General features: G+C 38.3%; 2 protein-coding genes across 4 annotated transcripts in view; both read right to left on the reverse strand.

Annotated features, from left to right (window-relative positions):
* MAMDC2 (MAM domain containing 2) overlaps positions 1–20980 on the reverse strand; it is a 278192-nt gene that overhangs the window by 252805 nt on the left and 4407 nt on the right. The window lies entirely within an intron of this gene.
* CUNH9orf135 (chromosome unknown C9orf135 homolog) overlaps positions 7475–20980 on the reverse strand; it is a 77912-nt gene continuing 64406 nt past the window's right edge. Inside the window, exon 6 of the mRNA XM_008690945.2 lies at positions 7475–7746. Coding sequence (XP_008689167.1) covers positions 7564–7746 — 183 coding nt within the window. The 3' untranslated portion in view covers positions 7475–7563. The remainder of the gene's footprint in view (positions 7747–20980) is intronic.

The raw sequence follows: 20980 nt of genomic DNA on the forward strand, positions 1-20980 counted from the left end.
TGCTGCCTTCTCCAACTTCCAACCCTTGATGACTTGGCTTTAGGATATCTGTAAAACTGAAAATGTATGCAGCCTTTTGGGTGGATGGTACTATCCTACAATGTGCCAGCTGCTTTGACCCTTTAATTGCAATGAGATAGTTCTAGGACAGCAAGTGATAGAAGTCAACAGGTTATTTTTCTCATTCTTTTATTCTTTACTTGTACTATTTCCAGCTCTCTAACAAAGAAGGGACTTCAAAATTCTCAGCTATCCAGGATCCCTGAGTAGAGGGTTCACTGTATCTTAGGAATGGGCCCAGAGGAATTATCTCAACCCATAACTAGGCTCCATGAGGATGGCCAATGACAGGAGCAAAGGCCTGAAGTGACCAAAAAAAAAAAAAAAAAAAAAAAAGGACTGAATTATATTACCTATATAAGACAAATGGAAAAGGCCTCTCTGTATTCTCTAATAGAAATACTACACAGGAAGAGGCATAATTTCTGTACAAAAAAAGGACTTCTCAGAAGTGTGCAACAGTCCTGTGGTAGACTGTAAACATAGACACAAACTACCCCCTCCTTCTCTCCACACTCTTTGGTCGAGCCCACCTACACCTCGGCTGGCCCCAGGACTTGCTCCCAGCTGGCCCTTAGTAAATGTGACACAGACAGCTGTTTGCAAAGCTCTTGTGCACAGAGGCTCCTCCACTTGCTGCTCTTAGGAACCTTGCCACAACCCTGTGAACAAACCCAGCCTATTCTGCCACATGATGAACAATCTGCAGCAAGGGCATCCCGGACCTCCAGCTGACTTTGAGCCAAGTGCCAGCCAGGTAAGTGAGATTAACCCAGACCATCCAGCCCCAGTAGATGCAACCCAGACTAGAGAAGCCACCCAGTAGACCACAGAACAATGAGAAATAACATGTGTTGTTTTAGGTCAGTATGTTTTCAGGTAGTTAGCAAAAGCTAAGTGATAAAATTACATATTCTCTTTTTTGGTTGTCCTATATAAATACATTATGTGTGTGTGAGCATGTGTACATGTATACTTCGGGTTTTAGAAATGAGCATATAGACCTTAATATTAACTTGCTAAATATTCAGATTATTTCATTGTCTTCCAAGGGAAGGAAAACTTCATTACTCAGTTATGTCAGAGTGTTTCCCAACGTTATTCTTTTCACAGAAATATTTGTAACTTTTCCAGAGTAAAAAGTCTAGATTTCATTAGACTGTCAAAGGTGCTCATGAACACAATAGACTAAGATCCGCTGCTTAAAGGGGAGGTTCTAGTATGAGGCAAGAGTGTTGGAAAATCAGATGAGTTTGGTTTCTAGAGAGCAAGCCTAAGGTAATATCCTGATAGATGAAAAGCAGAACTGTGCAAGGAAAATTAAAGATCCATTTCCCCAGCATTTCATGAATAAAGTCATTATTACTTTGACTTACTATATCAACATTATCGAAAATATAGATGAAACACACACGTGTGCATTCTAAATTTTCACATGACAGTGTGTGCCTCCAAAATTTTCCAGGATTTTCTTCATTTTCAAATATTGTCACTTTGTAACAGAAATTCCAATATTTGATTCTAAATGAAATCTTCCAGGCTGCTTCTCAAGTCCAGAACGAAGATCTTTTTTTTTTTTAGATTATGTGTCCCGAATTTTTTTAGTAATTATGTTACAAAAGGTTATGATCTTGAAAGATAAATAACCCAATTAAAAATGGAAAATGGATCTGCATAAAGATTTCTCTAAAGAAGATATACAAATAGCCAATAAGCACATGGAAAGATGTTCAACAGCACTGGTCATTAGGGAAATACAAATGAACCACAATGAGACACCACTTCACACCCACAAGGATGGCTATAATCAAAACAATGGAAGATAACAGATGTTGGCAAGGATATGGAGAAACTGGAATTCTCATGCACTGCTAATTAAAATGTAAAATGGTGACGCTACTTTAGAAAATAATTTGGCAGTTCCTCAAAAGGTTAAACACAGAGTTACCATGTGACGCAGCAGTTCCACTCCTAGGTATATACCCATGAGAAATGAAAACATACATTCACCCCAAAACTCATACATGAATATTCATAGCAGGAATAACCCAATGTCTATGAACTGATGAATGGATAAATTGTGGTATATCTATACTATAATGGGCTATTACTGAACCAAAAAAAGAATGAAGTACCAACACTTCATTCAATGTGGATGAAGCTTGAAAACATCATGCTAAGGGAAAGAAACCAGTCACAAAAGACCACACAGTATATGATTCCACTTCTATAAAATATCCAGAATAGGCTAATCTATAAAGAAAGAAAGTAGATTAGTGGTTACTTAGGACTGAGAGATTGAGAAGGAATAGGGAATGACAGCTAATGGATATGGAATTTCTTTAAGGTGTGATGAAAATGTTCTAAAATTGACTATGGTAATGGTAGCATAACTCTTTGAAAACACCACAAAGCATGAATCATACAGTTTAAAAGGTGATGGTGTCAGAATCATATCTCAATAAAGCTGTTAAAATTTTTATTAAGCTTATGATCTTAATTAGGAACACCAATTAACTGGGTGAGATTCGGAGTTTTCCACTTTGATATACAATGGTTGGCCCATGTTTGCCCCGTCTCCACTATTTGAGAGTGGACTTCCAGCGATTGGCAAATTGCCCTACCACTATCACTGAAATAAAGTTAGCTGCTGGTCAGCATGGCTTTAAGAATGAATTTTTCTACTGCTCTATTCTTGATGGTGCAGTGCTAGGCGCTTGTGTGGCCTCTCCCAATCTACCACCTACACTCTTCATCCCATAAGTAGGATTTTACCATGCCTGCCTAGGGTCTTAGTGAATATTTCTGGAACAATGGTATCCAGTGCTTTCCTTTGTTAATAAACCAGTAAGCTGACTAGGCCCTGCTTATCTTCATCTGCCAGCTCTATATCCTGGGGGTGGGTCAGGTATGCTTACTTCCCCCCCCAACACCAGATGAATTTCTAGTATAATCCAGTGGGTCTGAGGTCTCTCTGTACTTCGAAAGTGAAGCCCCTGGCCCACTCCCCATCTCCCTCTTCTTCATCACATACCCTGGGATCTTGACTCCTGCTCGAACTCAACCAGATTAGCGATGTCCCTACAACTAGGGTTCAGTCTCCACCTTTACTATCCTAATCTTAGTCACCAAGAAGCTGCCTGTTTTGCCACTTTTCTACCACCTGTTCTCCTCCACCACACAACTGATTATTTCATGTTTGTCCCACCTCTTCTTAGGGAAAGGGTCACAAAGCCTCCAAAAATGAGTGAAGGATACCAGGTAAGGACTGCAGCAAAATGATGATCTTAGCCCCATCTAAAGAGGACTTTAACCCTGCTGCTTGTTGCTCTATCAAAATGAGGTCTGCTGCTGACAAATCTGCCAACGTGTTAAGGATACAGAATCCAAATATTTAAGTAAAACGTCCTAATTTAGAAAATTTGGCTCAATTTCTTTAATTTTTTATTTTTATTTTAAGTGATTAATTTTATTTAAATTCAAGTTAGTTAACATATAGTGTAGTATTGGTTTCAGGGGTAGAATTTAATGATTCATCACTTACATACAATCCTCAGTGCTCATCCCAACAAGTGCCCTCCTTAATGCCCACCATCCATTTAGCTCATCCGCGCTCCCCCCCCCTCCCGCCGTGACACACTTCCCCTCCAGCAATCCTCAGTTTGTTCTCTATGATTAATTAATGAAAAAAACATTGTGAAGACAAATAAAACTTATCTGTAGGCCAAATTTAACTCAAGAACCACCATTGTGATAGATCTATTTAGGATCCGCCCAACCAATGTCCCATTCTCCCAGCAGCAGTCTGCATTCTGCCATAGTGGGCTCACACCAACAGTTCTGACAAAACAATTCACAAGGGCCAAAAGAAAAACATGGAACAAATTTGTAGATAGATATAGATAGATACAAATATACAGAACGCTAATTTTATAAACATACAAGCAATAGTGTTATTTTGGTGTCTCAGGTGAAATCCTATACACGTGGACCCCATAAGAAGGCTGCATGGTCACTTCCTAAAGAAGACATGCTCCAATGATCAGATCAAAGGTCCAGTTTTTCTTGTTTGAGATGGTCTTTGATAATGACAAAATGAACCACTGAAACAGTTATCTAAAGAAATCCAGAGCAATACAAAATACTTACACCTTAAAGGTCTGGGTTCCCAAGTAATATTGTAGAGTTCATTCAATTCACCATTCATTCATTCACTAATAGATGGCAGCTGAATACTCAGAGTGCGCCAAATCTCTGCTGTAATCTTTATTTCAATGCAGTATTTTACTTAACTAGTTTAAATACAATCTCTTAATTCATTCTCCTTCTAAACCAGACCAAAGCAGATTTCAAATTTGATCCCTCATGGCACACCCAGGTCAATTATGCAAAATGTAATGTTAGTCATTGTGACAATACACAATTTCTGCTAAAGCAGATAAATTTATTTTTATTTTCTAGGTACGAGGCATTTTTCAAAGGTAATGATATGGCCATTAAGACTTTTCCCTTTCAAAAAGGAAAAAATTCAAATGATGAGTAACCTGGCATTTAGATTTGCATACTTCAAACAGCTGTATACCCTAGATATGTTAATGAGTGTTAGGGGTGATTAAAGTTGAATTTATATTTTATGGAAGGAAAGGTAATCCTAGGTAGGTATCCATTAGAATAGGCAATATATAAAGAACACTATTACACAAAAGAATGAAACTGGGCCACTTTCTTATACCACACACAAAAATAATCTCAAAATGGATTAAGGATCTACATGTAAGACTTGAAATCATAAAACTGCAAAAAGAAAATACAGGCATATGTAAATTCTTAGATATCAGACTTAGGAATATTTTTCTCAATCTGTTGCCTCAGGTCAGGGAAACAAAAGCAAAAATAAACATTTGGGACTACATCAAACTAAAAAAGGTTTGGCACAGTGAAATCATCAACAAAACAAAAAAGCAACCTAGTGAATAAGAGAAGATATTTGCAAATGATATATCCAATAAAGGGTTAATATCCAAAGCATATAAAGACCTTATACAACTCAACATAAAAAATAAAACAAACAAAACAAATCTGATTGAAAAATGGGCAGAGGAGCTGAATAGACATTTTTCCACAGAAGACATACAGATGACCAGCAGAAACATGGAAATATGCTCAACATCATTAATCATCAAGGAAATGCAAAGCAAAAATCACAATGAGATATTACCTCACACTGGTCAGAATGGCTAGTAACAAAAAGATAAGAAATAACAAGTGTTGGTGAGGATGTAGAGAAAAGGGAACACTTGAGTACTGTTGGTGGGAATGGGAATTGGTGCAGCTACTATGGAAAAGAAGATGGTGTATCCTCAAAAAATTAAAAATTAAAATACTAGAAATACTATATAATCCAGTAATCCTAATTCTGGATATCTACCTAAAGAAAATGAACACACCAATTCACAAGATATATGCACCCTTACGTTTACTGCATTATTGACAATAGCCAAGATATGGAAGCAACCTAAGTGTCCACTGATAGGTGAATGCATAAAGAAGATGTGGTACACACACATACACAGACACACACACACACACACACTGAATATTACTAAGCCATTGAAAAAGAATGAAATCTTGCCATTCATAACAATATGGATGGACCTAGGGGGCACTATGCTAAGTGAAATAAGTCAGACAGAGAAAGGCAAATACTATATGATTTTACTTATATGTGGAAACTAAAAAACAAAACAAATGAACAAACAAATAGAAAAAGACTCATAAATACGGAGAACAAGCTGGTGGTTGCCAGAGGCGAGGGGAATCATGGAGAATAGATGAAGTAGGTAAAGGAGATTAAGAGGTACAAACTGCTAGCTATAAAATGAGTTATGTGAATGACAAGTACAACATAGGGAAGATAGCCAAAAATATTGTAGTAACTCTTTATTGTGACAGATGGTAACTACACTTATGGTGAGCATATCATGATGTATATAATTGTCAGACCACTACATTGTACACCCGAAATTAATATGATATTGTATATCAACTATACCTCAATTAAAAATAAGAAAAAGAATTAACATTATATATAATATACATACTTACGCATATATATATACACATATATGTATATATATACAGTGTGTATGTGTATGCACACACATACTTTAAAGCAGCAAGAAATTATAACCAAACTCTGCTGCTGAATGTTTACCTGGCATATCTACATTTTCTTTATTAATTTTCATTTCTCCATTCACACGGCTTATGGTCTTTACCATATTTTGCTGGGGTTGGGGACAATGCTAAATTAGCATTTATCATGAAATGCTATTTCATGAATTTATTTTTTAAAGAAAAATAATGAGAGTGAATTTAAGCCTAAGCTGTCCAAATAATTAAACCCATTCTCAAAAGAAATGAAAGTTCTGGGGCGCCTGGGTGGTGCAGTCAGTTGACTGGTTGACCACCTGACTCTTGGTTTTGGCTGAGGTTGTGATCTCAGGATCACGGGACGGAGCCCTGTGTGAATGTGGAGTCTACTTGGGATTTTCTGTCCCTCTCCTTCTGCCCCTATCCCTCCTCAAATAAATAAGAAAATCTTAAAAAAAAAAAGAAAGAAAAGGTCAAATGCACTTCAAAGGTCATCTAGAGTCTGCTATTTACATAAGAGGAAAACCTCCTTAAACCTCTGGGTGTTCTATTCACTCATCTGTAAAATGGGGCAGTGAGTCAAAACAACCGCTAAGATTTCTTCTCAATCTAACATCAGATGACTGGATTTTCCCATCAAACCTAATGTTTCACTAAGATTTTATGTACATCTCTCCTATCCCGTAGACTCAAAAAGTATTATCTTAAATAAGGAAAAACACTATGCTGAATAAAAAATCCACACTGCAGTTAGCTACTATAGATAAATCCAAGTCTATAAATGGGTACATTCCGCCACTCCACTGCATCTCCCTCCACCCCACCTCTCAACATTACCATAGGGCCAGTGTTGCCCAAACTTCAGTCATTTGAGTTTCATGTCAAATCTGAGCACCATCTATATTTTTATTCACTTAAAAATGGAATTTAAGGTAGCTTATTTTTTAAAAAATTAGCCATATCCTAAGCAATCACAAGCTTGATTGTGCTAGCTTTGTGCATTTTTTCCTAATAAAATTTGAAATAAATAGTCTATAAATAAAAGAAAATTCTACCAAGTACCATCGAGAATTGTATTGTACACCCTCAGTGGTATACATACTAAACTTTGGAAAATACCAGAGCAGCTTATGAAAAGAAGGAGATATGCATATATATATATATATATATATATATATATATATATATATATATATATATATTTATATATGCTGGTTTAGAATACATAAGATTTTATTTTTAAAGGAACCTACTATAGTAACATTTCCACTGCATTTATTAGGACAGAAAATCAACTGCTATATCCATTATTCCTTCATTAGTTAGAGAATCTGATTCCATAGATTATTTTTAAAAGGGGATAATAGGACCACCAGTTAATGGGTAGAGTTTTCGTTTTACATATGAATTAGCATAAATCCCACTCTCGTCATGCCAAGTGTTGATGCCAAATCTTTTGGAACCATCAAGATCAGTGAACTGAGAACGGCATTTTCTGTGGACTATTGAATAATCATCTTGACAAGGATAATCCTATTGGATGGGGGGAGAAAAAGAAATAATACTGAATGACCAAAATATATAAAAACGAGTGATTTCTAGAAGTTGATCTTCAATATGTTAGTCTTACTATGATCTAAGTTTAATTTTCACACAATTAATTTAATATCTCAAATTACAAATGCCTCAATGTAAAAATGGCTACTGCATTTATAAATACTTTAATTCTGAAAGAAGCCTCTAGTTCATGGTTGATTTATGAAACTAAAAAGATAAACTGTTACACGTATAAAACTTGTGTAAGCCATAAATGCATGGCCCAAAGAACAACTTAAATTTTATGATCATCTACACAAGACCAAAACAATTATAATTTCACTATCATTCAACACCTTTTTAAAGTTAATATAAATTATAATCATTCCAAAGAATAATATCTTGGGTTGTATTTTTAATAGCTGCTATCAAGACGTAAATGCCAAACTCAAAGATTCATTCTTCCGAGAAATTATCTCAGGATAACTCAGCATCACGTTTAAGGTATTTATCCTTAAAGTACTTCATAGAAGCTTCTGTTGTGATAAAACAAGACACTCTCATTGACCATTTCCCAAGAAATATTGATTCTCTCAGATTACATCAAGGGTAATGGTAGACAAGGAACATAAAGCCCTTGAACTGATTATCTAATTTCTGCTTCAAATTGGTACTAATTTTAAGATTTTATTTATTTATTTGACAGAGAGAGAGAGAGAGACAGCCAGCGAGAGAGGGAACACAAGCAGTGGGAGTGGGAGAGGAAGAAGCAGGCTCCAGCGGAGCAGGGAGCCCGATGTGGGGCTTGATCCCAGGACCCCGGGATCACGCCCTGAGCTGAAGGCAGACGCTTAACGACTGAGCCACCCAGGCACCCCCAAATTGGTACTAATTTTAAAGCACTAACACAATATTGAAATTAAATCACTAGAACCATAAAACAATGAAAGAACACCAAAATAGTTCTAATCTTAGATTGGCCTTATTGAAAATAATTGAAATTTTTAACCATATATTCAACCATAACAATAATTTTAGGGTCTATTATGGGTTGGGCATGGTAGCTGAGTGTTTATATCTTTTAATCCACAGAACTCTGACATAGGAATTGTTACTCCCACTTTACATATAAGAAAAGACAATTTGCTTAAAATCTCAGAAAAAGAGGATTTAAAGATTGTCGATATTAAGCAACTCAGCCAGGACTTCAAACTAACTATCTAATTGTAAGATGCATTATCTCTCCAGTAGCCTCATGATATTCTCAATAATTAAGAGATGAAAAAAATACAAATGGCAAAATCCTAAAACTATATTATATCCATGTTACCTTCTATAGGTTAGGCTTTTGTTTTTCATAGTCAGGGTCTAATGTCTTTGGGGCATGTACATTGGTTTTTGGTCCAGGAGAGGCCCTTTCAATGAAATTTGAACATTACTGGCCAAACTTGCCGGCTCACAGGGAGGCAGGGTCTGCTCATTCCCAGGCTAGCTCCCATCAAACTAAAGGGAGCTTCAAATGCAGGGATGGTGTGTTCCTCTAGTGTGATGATTTATTTTCATCAAGTGAGTGACAAGATTAAATGTGATGTTTTCTAAGAAAAGGATTCTGGCAGCAAGAAGGTACTAAAGACTGAAGGTAGAAAGGACCAGGTTCTGGAACTATAATTAGAATTAGAATAAGAACTCACATGTCATCAACTGATGTGGATAAGTGGATAAACAAAACGTGGTCTGTATACACAGTGAAATATTATTTGGCAATACAAGGAATAAAATACCGACAGATGCTGTAGCATAGATGAACCACGAAAACATGCTAAGTGAAAGAAACTAAACCGAAAGACTACACATGGTATGATTCCTTCTACAGAACGTCCAAAATAGGCAAGTCCACAAAGATAGAAACTAACTTTGCAAGGGACTAGGGGGAGAGGGAGAACAAGGAGAGGCTGTTAATGGGTGCAATGGCCAATTTTGTGTCAACTTGACTAGATCACGGGGCATCCAAACATTTGGCTAAACATTATTTCTGAGTTGTGCCTGTTAAGGGTGTTTCCAGATGAAATTAGCATTTGAATCTGTGGACTCAGTAAACCAGTTTGCTGTCCCCAATGTAGGTAAGTGGCCACCTTCCAATCCGCTGAGGGCCTGAATGGAAGAAAAAGGCAGAGGAAATAAGAATTCAGTCCCTTCCCCTCTGATTGCTTGAGCTGAGACATTAATCTTATCCTGCTCTTCGTACTTGCGGTTCTCAGGCCTTCAGACTGGGACTGATTACACCACTGGCTCTCCTGGGTTTCCAGCTTGCAGACAGCAGATTGTGGGACTTCTCAGCCACCATATTGTATCAGCCAATTCCTTATAATAAATCTCTCTCTCTCTCTTCATATATNNNNTATATCTGCAAGTTTCTCTCTGTAGAGAAATTTGATTAATACCTGTGGGGTTTCTTTTTAGAGGTGATGAAAATGTTGTCAAATTGATTGTGCTGATGATTGTATGACTCTATGGATATACAAAAATAACTGAATTGTACACTTTAAAAGGGTGAATTTTATGGCATGTGAATTATCTTAGTAAAGCTGTCATTTTTTAAAAGTGGATAGTAGGGGTAAGCAATCTGAAGTTAGGAAAACTACTTAAGAGACTGTTTCCTATTAACACCCATGAAGTTTAGTCCCTCCCATTATCAGAGGTGCATTGGTAAGCCAGCTCCCCACCAAAAAAATCCCACACAACTTATTTGTGATATTTGCCAATTTCTGTGGTGTAAATACTCCCGCTATGGCTGACTTCGAGCTACCAAAGCGAGGTCAGTGAACACTGAGTTGGGAAGACATGAGCATAATCACCTCGTGCAAACTTTAAGACGTGACTCCAGCTCACCCTGAATCTACTTCTCCCATTTCCCACTGTGTGACAGCCATACAATTTGGGTAGACTGATCTCACTCCAGACTCTAGGGGCAGAATCTAACCTCTGGCAATCACAATCATCTCACTCCTTTTTCAATGACGGTGATTGATCCAGCATCAGACGTGTGTTTTGAGTTTGCCCAAACAAAGTAAAGCTCGACTTTTGTTCTGTGATTTGGAGGAAAGAAACTCTTTTTCCATGACTGGACATAAATGAGGAAGCATCTAGCCCAGATTGCTATTGGCGGCCCTCCTCCAATCAGTTTAGCATGAAATCAACACCACAAAAGGCAAATTTGAGAGTAAGAAGCATGATGGCATTGCTGTATCACTCCTTTCCTGAAACCTGATTTTTCAAAAAAATGTGAACCAATAAATTGCTTTTATAGTCTGGCCTGACTTGAGCTGGGTTTTGTACAACTTACTAAAAGCATCCTAACTAGTGTGTACCTAAATAATCTGCAATGTTGGAACACTGAGGTACTGAGAATCAGAGCAAAAAAAAATGGGTCAAAACTAGGAAGTAGGACAAATATATATAGTAGGAGTAAAGGCAAACATAAATTTTTGACTAAACATATAATCAGGAATTAGAAGGATGCAGAGTCCATAGTCTCTCATGCTTCATTCCCCCTTCTGATTACCCCCCCCCTTTCTTTATCCCTTTCTTCTGAGAAAAAAAACTGAGGGCTTCAGAGGGGAGGGGGATGGGGGAATGGGATAGGCTGGTGATGGGTAGTAAGGAGGGCACGTATTGCATGGTGCACTGGGTGTTATATGCAACTAATGAATCATCGAACTTTACATCAAAAAAATAAATTTAAAAAAAGGAATTAGAAGGATGCAAATATGGAATAGATGAAAAAGAAAACAGCACAATAACAAACTATTAGGAACCTAGAAGGTATAATTATTTTAAGGAAGCAGAGCAAATATGTTTTTCAAAGTTTAATAAAAAGGCACAAGACAGAATAAAGCAGCTGCACCAAGATTCACCTTGAAGGACCTTAATATTGACTGCAGCTCAGACCCAAGGCCAAATTGAGATGGTGGGGGTCTTGAACAAACAAGTAATTTGGTGTGCCACTCAAACCAAGTACACAGGGGGGAATCATCTCCAAACAATAAATAGTTTTGCCCTTTCCGTTTGTAACCATCCATCTGCCCAAGGTGAGATCACAGTTTGTTTCAGAAAAAAATGGCAACCGAAAAGCAAAGTAATATCAGCTTTTAACATGCAAAATAGTATTTTTCAGCAAGATAATAGCCTTTGTGATCTAACTTCCAGTCTTGAGGACTTTAGAATATCAATGTCCAAACCTGGAAGACCTCAGATCATAGAGATCTCCCAATACGTAGGAAAAATATCCTTTGCATTAAGGCTTAACCAAAAGTTGGAATGGATAGTAGGAAGAAAAGGAAAAGTCTGGGGAATTATAGGAATGAGAAAATAAGGGAAAAGGGAAAAAGCAGGACGGGAGAAAGAGCCAACGTATTTCCCAATTTTCCCTTTCCAAGACTTTAGTCAGGCAGGGTCCCTCTGACCTGTACAGAGAGAAGTGCATGAGATAAATGAAAGTAATGGCAGAAAGACTAAGGAGCTCCCCATCCCTCATGAGAACTTGAAACTGAGCATCTCAAGCTGCCCTTTCATTTGCCTGGAGTACAACCATACCCAGGCTGGTGGAGCAGCATTCTCAGGCAGAGGGAGACTCTGAATCACTTCTGGCATCCTGTGGCAAGTCTGCAAGGGAGTTACTGACAGGAGCTGCAAAGCCAAACACTGGATGTGGGGCTGATGGGAGTCACAGAAATCTTCTGTGAGGTCTACAATACCTATGGAAGTGGGAACGGGGCTGAGTTATCCCAAGCAAGCCATCTGGGTGCCAACCTAGCCCAGAGAGAAGGGGGGGAAACAGAAAAAGAACGACAGTTCAACATCCACAGACCATAGCCATCAATTCCAGCAAGGAAAAGAGCAGCCAGGTAAACTAGGGACACCATCCCAGAGCCCAGAAGAGGCAGACAACAGCACATACAAAAATCCTACTCTTGCCTGCAGGCATCAGGATGCTAAGTCACTTCCCCCTCTCCATATACTTGGATGCCGTCTTAGAGTCATAGTTACTATTGCTGTGTAACAGGTCAACCCACAGGGAACAGTACAATACAATACCCATTTCTAGACTCTCTGGGTCAGGAATTTGGAAGAGGTATACAAAGACAGCATCCCTCTGCTCCACATTGTCTGAGGCTTCAGCAGAGAAGTCCTAAAAGCTGGGAGTGACTTGAAGGCTGGGGTTAGAAACATCCTTCACTCCAGTTGGTGGCTGACATTGGTTGTCTGCTGGGACCTCAGCTGTGCTGTTGACTGGAACAAGTACACAGGTCCTCTCTGTGGGCCTACTTGGGCTTTGTCACATCATGGTGACTGGGTTCTGAGAATGACAATGGCACAGAGAGAACCAGGAGGAAGCTACACTGCTTTTTATCACCTGGCCTCCAAAGTCACATTGTATCACTTCTACTGCAGTTACAGTTCACCCAGCTCTACTGGAGGTGATAAGGACTCTGCCTCTCAATGGGAAGAGTATCAAAATCACACTGCAAGAGCATGTGGGATGACCACATGTGCTCATCCATTTGGGGAAAATAACAATCTGCCATGTGGAGAAAAGTAGGGTGTGTTGGGGGTTCTCAAGATTACCGCTAGATTCAATGATTTGCGAGGAGGACTCACAGGATTCAAAATATAGTTGTATTTGTGGCTATGATTTACTGCAGCAAATGGATACAAAGCAAAATTAGCAAAGGGGAAAGGCACATGGGCCGAAGTCCAGAGGAAACCAGGTACAAACTTCCAATAGTCTTCTGGTGAGTCACACAGGATGCATTAAATTACCCCAGCAAAGAACTGTGAAATGCTGTTTACTGGGGAAGCTCATTAGAGCCTCAGTGGCCAAGGTTTTTCTTGGGGGCTGGTCATAGAGGCACTCGTTGCCTTGCAATACCAGAATTCCAGACTCCCACAAGTTCAACGTGAACCATATTGTTTGCACAAACGGTTTAGGTGCAATGAGCCTCTCTCATTAGGGAATTCGAATCCCAAAAGTCAAGTTTCTAGATGCTAGCCAAGGGCCAACTTGCAAGCAGGCTTTTTAACAGATAACCGGCTCAGTTCTACTATGTTAGTTCTTTTCTGCAAACAAAGGATGGAAGATCTCTGAGAAAATGAAAGTTTTTTAAAGGAAGATTGAACACCTCCTAGAGGAACCATTTAAATTATGGAATCAAACTAAGCTCTAAATGGATTGAAGGATTAATGTTTTCCTACTGGTAGTGGGCTCAAAAAGGCAGCCAGTTATCAGTTAGACAATTTTCCTCTGCACATGTGAGTTGCAGACAGTTGTTGTATTCCCACACCCTAACATAATATTTACATGTCTGTTCAACATTTATTTAGTGGGAGTGGGAAGAAATGTTTAGAAATTGTCCATAGAAGCAGTTATGTGAATCACCACACATTGTTGTTGGCTGGTTCACTGTTCTGGTGCTACACAGACCCTGAGTGCTGACAACATTTATTTAAGATAGGATAATCACTACGAGCTTTTTCTGGGCCCTCCAGGTAGAAGAAGATCACAGGAAAAATTTGTCTGAGGTGTGGAATGGGTGGGTACCAGTGTGCAAGGGCTTACACAGAGCCAGACTGGAAGAGACATTTCACAGGAAGAACTTAGAGGACCTAGCAGGCCAACTGGGGATAAAGAAGCAAAGATGATCCATAGCTTCAAATCTGGATGGCTGGGAGAGTTCTAAAACCACAAAAAGGAATAAGAAAGACATGGAGACGGGGGAGAATTTGTTATAGGAGAGAAATGATGAGTCACATTTTAGACATTTTTAACGTGAGATGACATCAGTACAAAATCTTTGAAAGGTGGTGCTGTGGAATTGATGGCCTGGAGAGAGGTTAGTGCCCTACGCACAGTAGTAGTCACTGGCTGGGGAAAAATAGCTCTAAGGAAGAGTATTGGGACCATGGATGATAACTGAATACAAACTGTGAGTTACATAATTATACTGCATCAATTACTCCTGAGGTTGAAAATATTACCATAGCTATGTGTCCTTGTTCTTAGGAAATACACACTGAATTATTTATAGGCAAAGGGGCTCAATGTTTCCAGCCTACTCTCAAATGGTAAGCAATTGGTGACTCTGGGTAACGATTATATGGGAGCTCCTTTTGCTATTCTTGCAACTTTCCTGTAAGTTGGAAATTATATAAAATACATTACCCCAAAAAGGTAATGGTTGAGGAGCCATGGGAGTGGATGAATTCTCTGAGATTGCATAAAATGAGAAGCACAGAGTTCCAGATCCCAAGTCTTATGGACACTCATGGCTGGGTCTATAAAGAAGCCATGAAGGACAGAGAAGGAGAGGTATGAAGTGGGCAATGTCATAGATTCTTAAGGTCGAGGGAGGTGGAAGAATGCAGTGGTAGCCAACAAGTGCCCACTTCCAAAGAAACTTCATGGAGAGCAAGACCGGACAAAAGACAAACAGGGCTGTTTCAGAGAAACAGAGGAAGTCGAATGAAACATGCTGATAAAAGATGGAAAAAGAGTGACAGAGAAAGATACGCTGAGGGCAAACAGGCTCTGTAGAAACAGGAAGCGGTAAAGATGCAGCAAGAGAATCACTATGGGGAAAATCTGCCTTAAGGTTAAGAAAGCTTTCCTCCTTTTCTTCTCTTTCTCTTCTTTCTTCTTTCAAACAAATCATGGACAGACATGGTCAGGACATTACAGGAAGGTCCTCTTGGTGAGTGGGCTCCCCACTTGACCTTCTGTCATAATGAAGGACAAACGGCATATGGTTTTACTACCTATATCAATAAAATGTATCAGCGTAGCTTTAAGAGGCAGGTAGCCTGTTCTTAGAACCCCATCCCCTTCCCACCCCCCTCCCCATTGTCCCCTGAGTGCTACATTCTTACTCTGAGCACCGCTGTCTCCTGAACTTTCTTCTGAATAAAATGCCATGGCTGTTTCTTAGTCAACTGTGCACTCAGTCCTCACCCAGTTTTGGTTATACTTAGTCTTATTTGATTTCATCTTATTTCTTTGGGATCTTTTATTTTTTATAGTTTTATTTTTCAAGGTCATTTTCAGTTTTCAGCCTGCTGTCTGGAACATCAGTAACTCTGCCTAATTTAATGTTATATGATAATTTGAAAGCATAGTCTCAATTCCTTCATCCAGATCATCCATAAAAATGCATAATGTGTTGTTTCCTGGCCAAATCAGTCACTGTGAACTAACCTTGCGTCCACCATTACAGAGAGCTATTAGCCACCTGGCATTCATACAGCAAAGACCATTCTTCCCTAGCATGCCTGTAAGTGTGCTCGTTCGGGGTACTTTATTTAGTCTTCAAAAGGTATTTGAGGCAGCAAGCTTATTTATGTGAATGTCACACTGGATGGGGTAGTAAATAAATATATAGGTAGATTACTGTGAGATTTCATTTCATTATTTTCAGTATACATAAGGTATAAAATTCTTTAGCTGTTACATGCACTTGACTGAAGACCTGTCGTCCCCTAACGAGGTTGTCTTCTGTACACACATGCAGAGTGATGTGGGAGAAAAAGGACAATTTCCATACAGCCAAATCTACTTTACCAACCCTAGGGATCATGGAGGATAGGCATCTCAGACATTCACTTCTTCACTACTTAAAAATGATTTCATTTCTATTGGCTCTTTTCTTCTTCCAGTGACTACATTATAGACCTAAGAGTAACTGGCAAATGCAGCAACAACATACATGTTACCAGTTGGGTATACTTTTGTTATGTATCTAAGAAACATTTACTGTGCCTTTTTATTTGATAAAATTTTACAAAGGAAAAACATTTGTAACCAGAAGGGGTATTCAACTAAAGGAAAATAGTCATGGAAAGTACAAGGCAGGTTAGGCTGTGGATATAAATATAAATATCTATATCATTAATGAGTCTGGTTTTTTATTTATTTTTCAAAGAAAAATATGGAGATCTATATGAACAATCACTTCACAAAATAAGCTGACTTTAAACAATATCATACAAACTTTAGTAATGGCCAGCATGAAAAAATAAGCAATATAGTATTAAACCTTAGCTACTGACACATTTTTTTTCTTTTTTATGCACAAATTTTTATTGGTCCTATCATCTTAATCATAGAAAAAATAAATATCATTTTTTTTCCTCAGTCTACATTATGTGAGGATACCTGCCACTATTTTATACTTATAATGGTATCGTTAGTTATAAAATTGAGGCCCAGAGTTCACATTTTTTAAAGATTTTTTCTTCTTTACAAAAGCCAATGTGTTCATCTTAGAAGTTAAACATAATTAAAAGAAAGAAATTAGAACTAAGCTTTTATGATCTGATGCAGAAACAAAAGGAGATCATATTACTTAGTTACTGAAGGCAATATAAAATGAAGGTATAGTTTTAAAGAAAACAGGGTTCTTTCTACTAAAAGGATACAACAACAACGAAAAATACTCGAAAATCTGAGCTTCCTGAGAATTAAGACCACAATTTCTCAACTGTTAGTGATGGATGAGATGAGCAGGAGTTAAAATACTCATTTCCTAATTTTCAAGTAGACTCAAATTAAATGTTTGCCAAGGTCCTTCATCAAAAAGATTACTTGATCATAAATAAATACTATTAGGATGGGACAGGATCAATGAAAGAGAATCAAATCACCTCAAATACGTAAATAGTGAAATCTGAGAACCAGAGAACCCATAAAGATCATTTTGTCTATATTACTGAGAGTTCTCCAGAGAAACGGAACCAATAAGAAATAGATAAATGGATAGATATGGACAGATGGACGGATAAATAGGTAGACAGATACGAAGGATGTCTACTTATCTATCCATCATATCTATCTCCTATTTGTTCTATTTCTACATGTTTGTGACAAATGTTGACCCTTGAACAATATGGGTTTGAACAGTGCAGGTCCAATTTTACAGAGATTTTTTTAAAAATAAATACAGTACAGTACTGTAAACGTATTTTTTCTTCCTATGATTTTCTTAATAACATTTTTTCTCTAGCTTAGTTTATTGTAATAATACAGTATATAATACACATACAAAATGTGTGTTAATCAACTGTTTATGTGATCATTAAGGCTTCTGGTCAACTGTAGGCTATTAGTAGTTAAGTTTTTGGTGAGTCAAAAATTATATGTGGATTTTTTACTGTGTGGGGGGTCAGTCCCCCTAACTCCCACATTATTCAAGGGTCAACTGTGTACATATATATACTGACAGAGAGAAAGAGAGAGAGAGAGAGAGAGGTCCTTCCTTCCTTCCTTCCTTCCTTCCTTCCTTCCTTCCTTCCCTCCTTCCTTCCTCTTACCTATTAGCAACTATATAGTCCCCCAAATAAGGCAAATCCTCTTGTATCCCAGCCTGGGAAAGCTGTGAATCCTGTGGAGCTATATGAACAATTGCCAGCAAGTCCTAAAATTGAAACTGGGGACTAGGAAATGTGATCCCTTAACGCTGGCAGAATACCATGAGACTCAGAACTGGAACTGTTTTGCTTATAAGGTACAAAATCAAATCTACGTGTATATGTATAAGGTCAGCACACACATATACTACACAATGAGATCTTTCAGGCATTATTTTAGATTGAGGAAGGCCACCATTTCCTTCTGAACCCAAGCAATAGAGGGCTGTTTCTATGGTTAGCTAATAGCAGTATTTTGGAACACCCTGACATCAATCAAAAAATATTAGGTAGAACCACATGACCCCTTCCCTCTTCTCCAAATTCACTTCCCACCCCTACCTCATTTGTAGAATAATCTAAAACTCTTTCTAATTTTAGCCAATAGTCAATGTAATGAGATAAACAAGGATATTCAGCAAATGGCCATTATTCTTTTGTCAGTAGATACTGAGTTAGAATGTTAACAGGACAAAAAAGAGAAAATTAAACAGTAGATATATTAAGATTCAGGGAAAATAGTAAAATAAAAGTCATGAAAACACATCCTAGGACCTGAGACATTACCTAGTCAAAAAAGTACACTTCATTCTGAACTAAAAGCTTATACATATTTATTCCACGTGGCCAATTTAGATGACACAACTTTGCATGCTATTATGTTTTTAAAAGAGAACCAGCAAAAGAAAAGGACTGTATACTGGAATGAAATTATGGAAGATCATGGGGGCACAGAATGGAGCAAAGATACAAAGAGAGGATTCTAAAAAGAAAAGGGAATCAAAGCTAATTTAGTTCAGAGAAGTGATGCTTCCTACAGAACCCCCAATCTGTGCTAGATTCACTTTCTGTCTTAGCTTTTGGATGTTTTCAGCAAGTCATTCTTTTTCTTCTCTTGTTTTTAAGGACCCTGGTAGACAGACATCCCTTCTTAGGAAGCAGAAAACTAAAGGCAATTCCAGCCTTTGGGGGTTTTCTTGCATGTGAATGAGCCTAACTGAACAACAAAGGGCTCTTAAAGATTGCTGTCCACCTCTGACTCACAGCCAAGATGCATTTTGGTCTGGGATAATACTCAAAAGTATTTATCAATCAGGGGCGCCTGGGTGGCACAGCGGTTAAGCGTCTGCCTTCAGCTCAGGGCGTGATCCCAGCATTATGGGATCGAGCCTCACGTCAGGCTCCTCCGCTATGAGCCTGCTTCTTCCTCTCCCACTCCCCCTGCTTGTGTTCCCTCTCTCGCTGGCTGTCTCTATCTCTGTCTAATAAATAAATAAAATCTTAAAAAAAAAAGTATTTATCAATCAGTATAGTCACTCAGACTGGGCAAGTCCTAGAGGCCCCTGGTTGGGCAAGTATTAAACTTCCAGAAGGTCCAGTCTGGGCCCACTCAACCAGGAAGCACAGGAGGCCTAGTGCCTAGAGCCCACGGTACATTTGGGAGCTCAAAAAAATGTTTTCATTTCTTTTAAAATCAGAATTTTCAAGATGAATCTAGTAACAAGGTGAAGGTACTTAGTGCCATTAAATTCCACACTAAACAAGGCAGAATAGTAAATTTTATAATACATATATTTTTCCGTAATAAAAAATGCAGATGCCATTTTGAAAAACTAACTCTATTAAACATAGAAACTCATAGCTAAGCCAGGAAATGTTGCTGGCCATTTAATATTCATTAAGATCTTAGGGCAGCAACTGATGGTAGCTATTATACAGAAAGTTTTGCTCAAAATAGGGTACAAGAGTCCAAAAGTATTTCCCAGGGAAAAAAATGAGTATTGTATGCTTTTGTTCTGTGTAATAACACCCATTGGTACATTGGTAATAATTTCAAGAGGGTTAACAGTAACATGGTCATATAACATGACCATAAAATATAATAATACAGTCATAAATAGGCAAGAAGACAAACAGCCAAAGAAATATATTTCTTTAATAAGCTTTTAAATCCACGCCCTGCCATCAAAAGTGAATATGATCCAACTTGGATTGTATTTGTCTTTATACCAGTGCAGTTGTACAATATATTTTGTTTTATTTTTTAATGGAAGAAGGAGCCCATAATGGCAAAGGTCCTAAGGGTCTAGGAAAGTCATAATGCAGTCCTGAGTCCTGGGAGTCTAGGGAAGGGGCTGGGGCTACTCAGGGGCCAGGGTTCTGGGGAACTCAAGGTGACAGCAAACCAATAAGCACAGAAATATCAGTATTTTAACAATATTATATCTGTACCAGTGCAATGAGCCCCAGTGGTAGGACAGGTCATCTTGCTGCTGCAGAGAACAATGTTAGAGACGCAGCCTCTTTTCATACCTACTGTGCCACATGGCAGGGATCCCTCAAAGTTGGTTTGGAATGCATTCCAGCTTCATTTTTTTAAAAAAGATTTTATTTATTTATTTGACAGAGAGATAGAAAGAGCCAGAGAGCACAAGCGGGGGGGGGGGGGGGGGGGGAGGGGGAGAAGCAGACTCCCTGCTCAGCATGGATCCTGACATAAGGCTGGATCCCAGGACCTTGGAATCATGACCTGAGCCAAAGGCAGACGCTTAAGCAACTGAGCCACCCCGGTGCCCCACATACCAATTTTAAAACATAATTCTCTATTAAAAACTTCCTTAGCTTTCTGTCTCTGAGTGAACTAAGTAAGACATGGAACATTTCTGGGGTTCAAGCTACCCATATGTTTGGAAAGGTCATTCAATAGGCAGCTCTATTTAGGAAAACAAAATGATACTTCACATTGATAATGACCAACCAGATGTACCCAAATGGC

This window comes from Ursus maritimus, unplaced genomic scaffold, assembly GCF_017311325.1.
Source record: "Ursus maritimus isolate PB19 unplaced genomic scaffold, ASM1731132v1 scaffold_34, whole genome shotgun sequence".
In the NCBI taxonomy this organism is placed as follows: domain Eukaryota; kingdom Metazoa; phylum Chordata; class Mammalia; order Carnivora; family Ursidae; genus Ursus; species Ursus maritimus.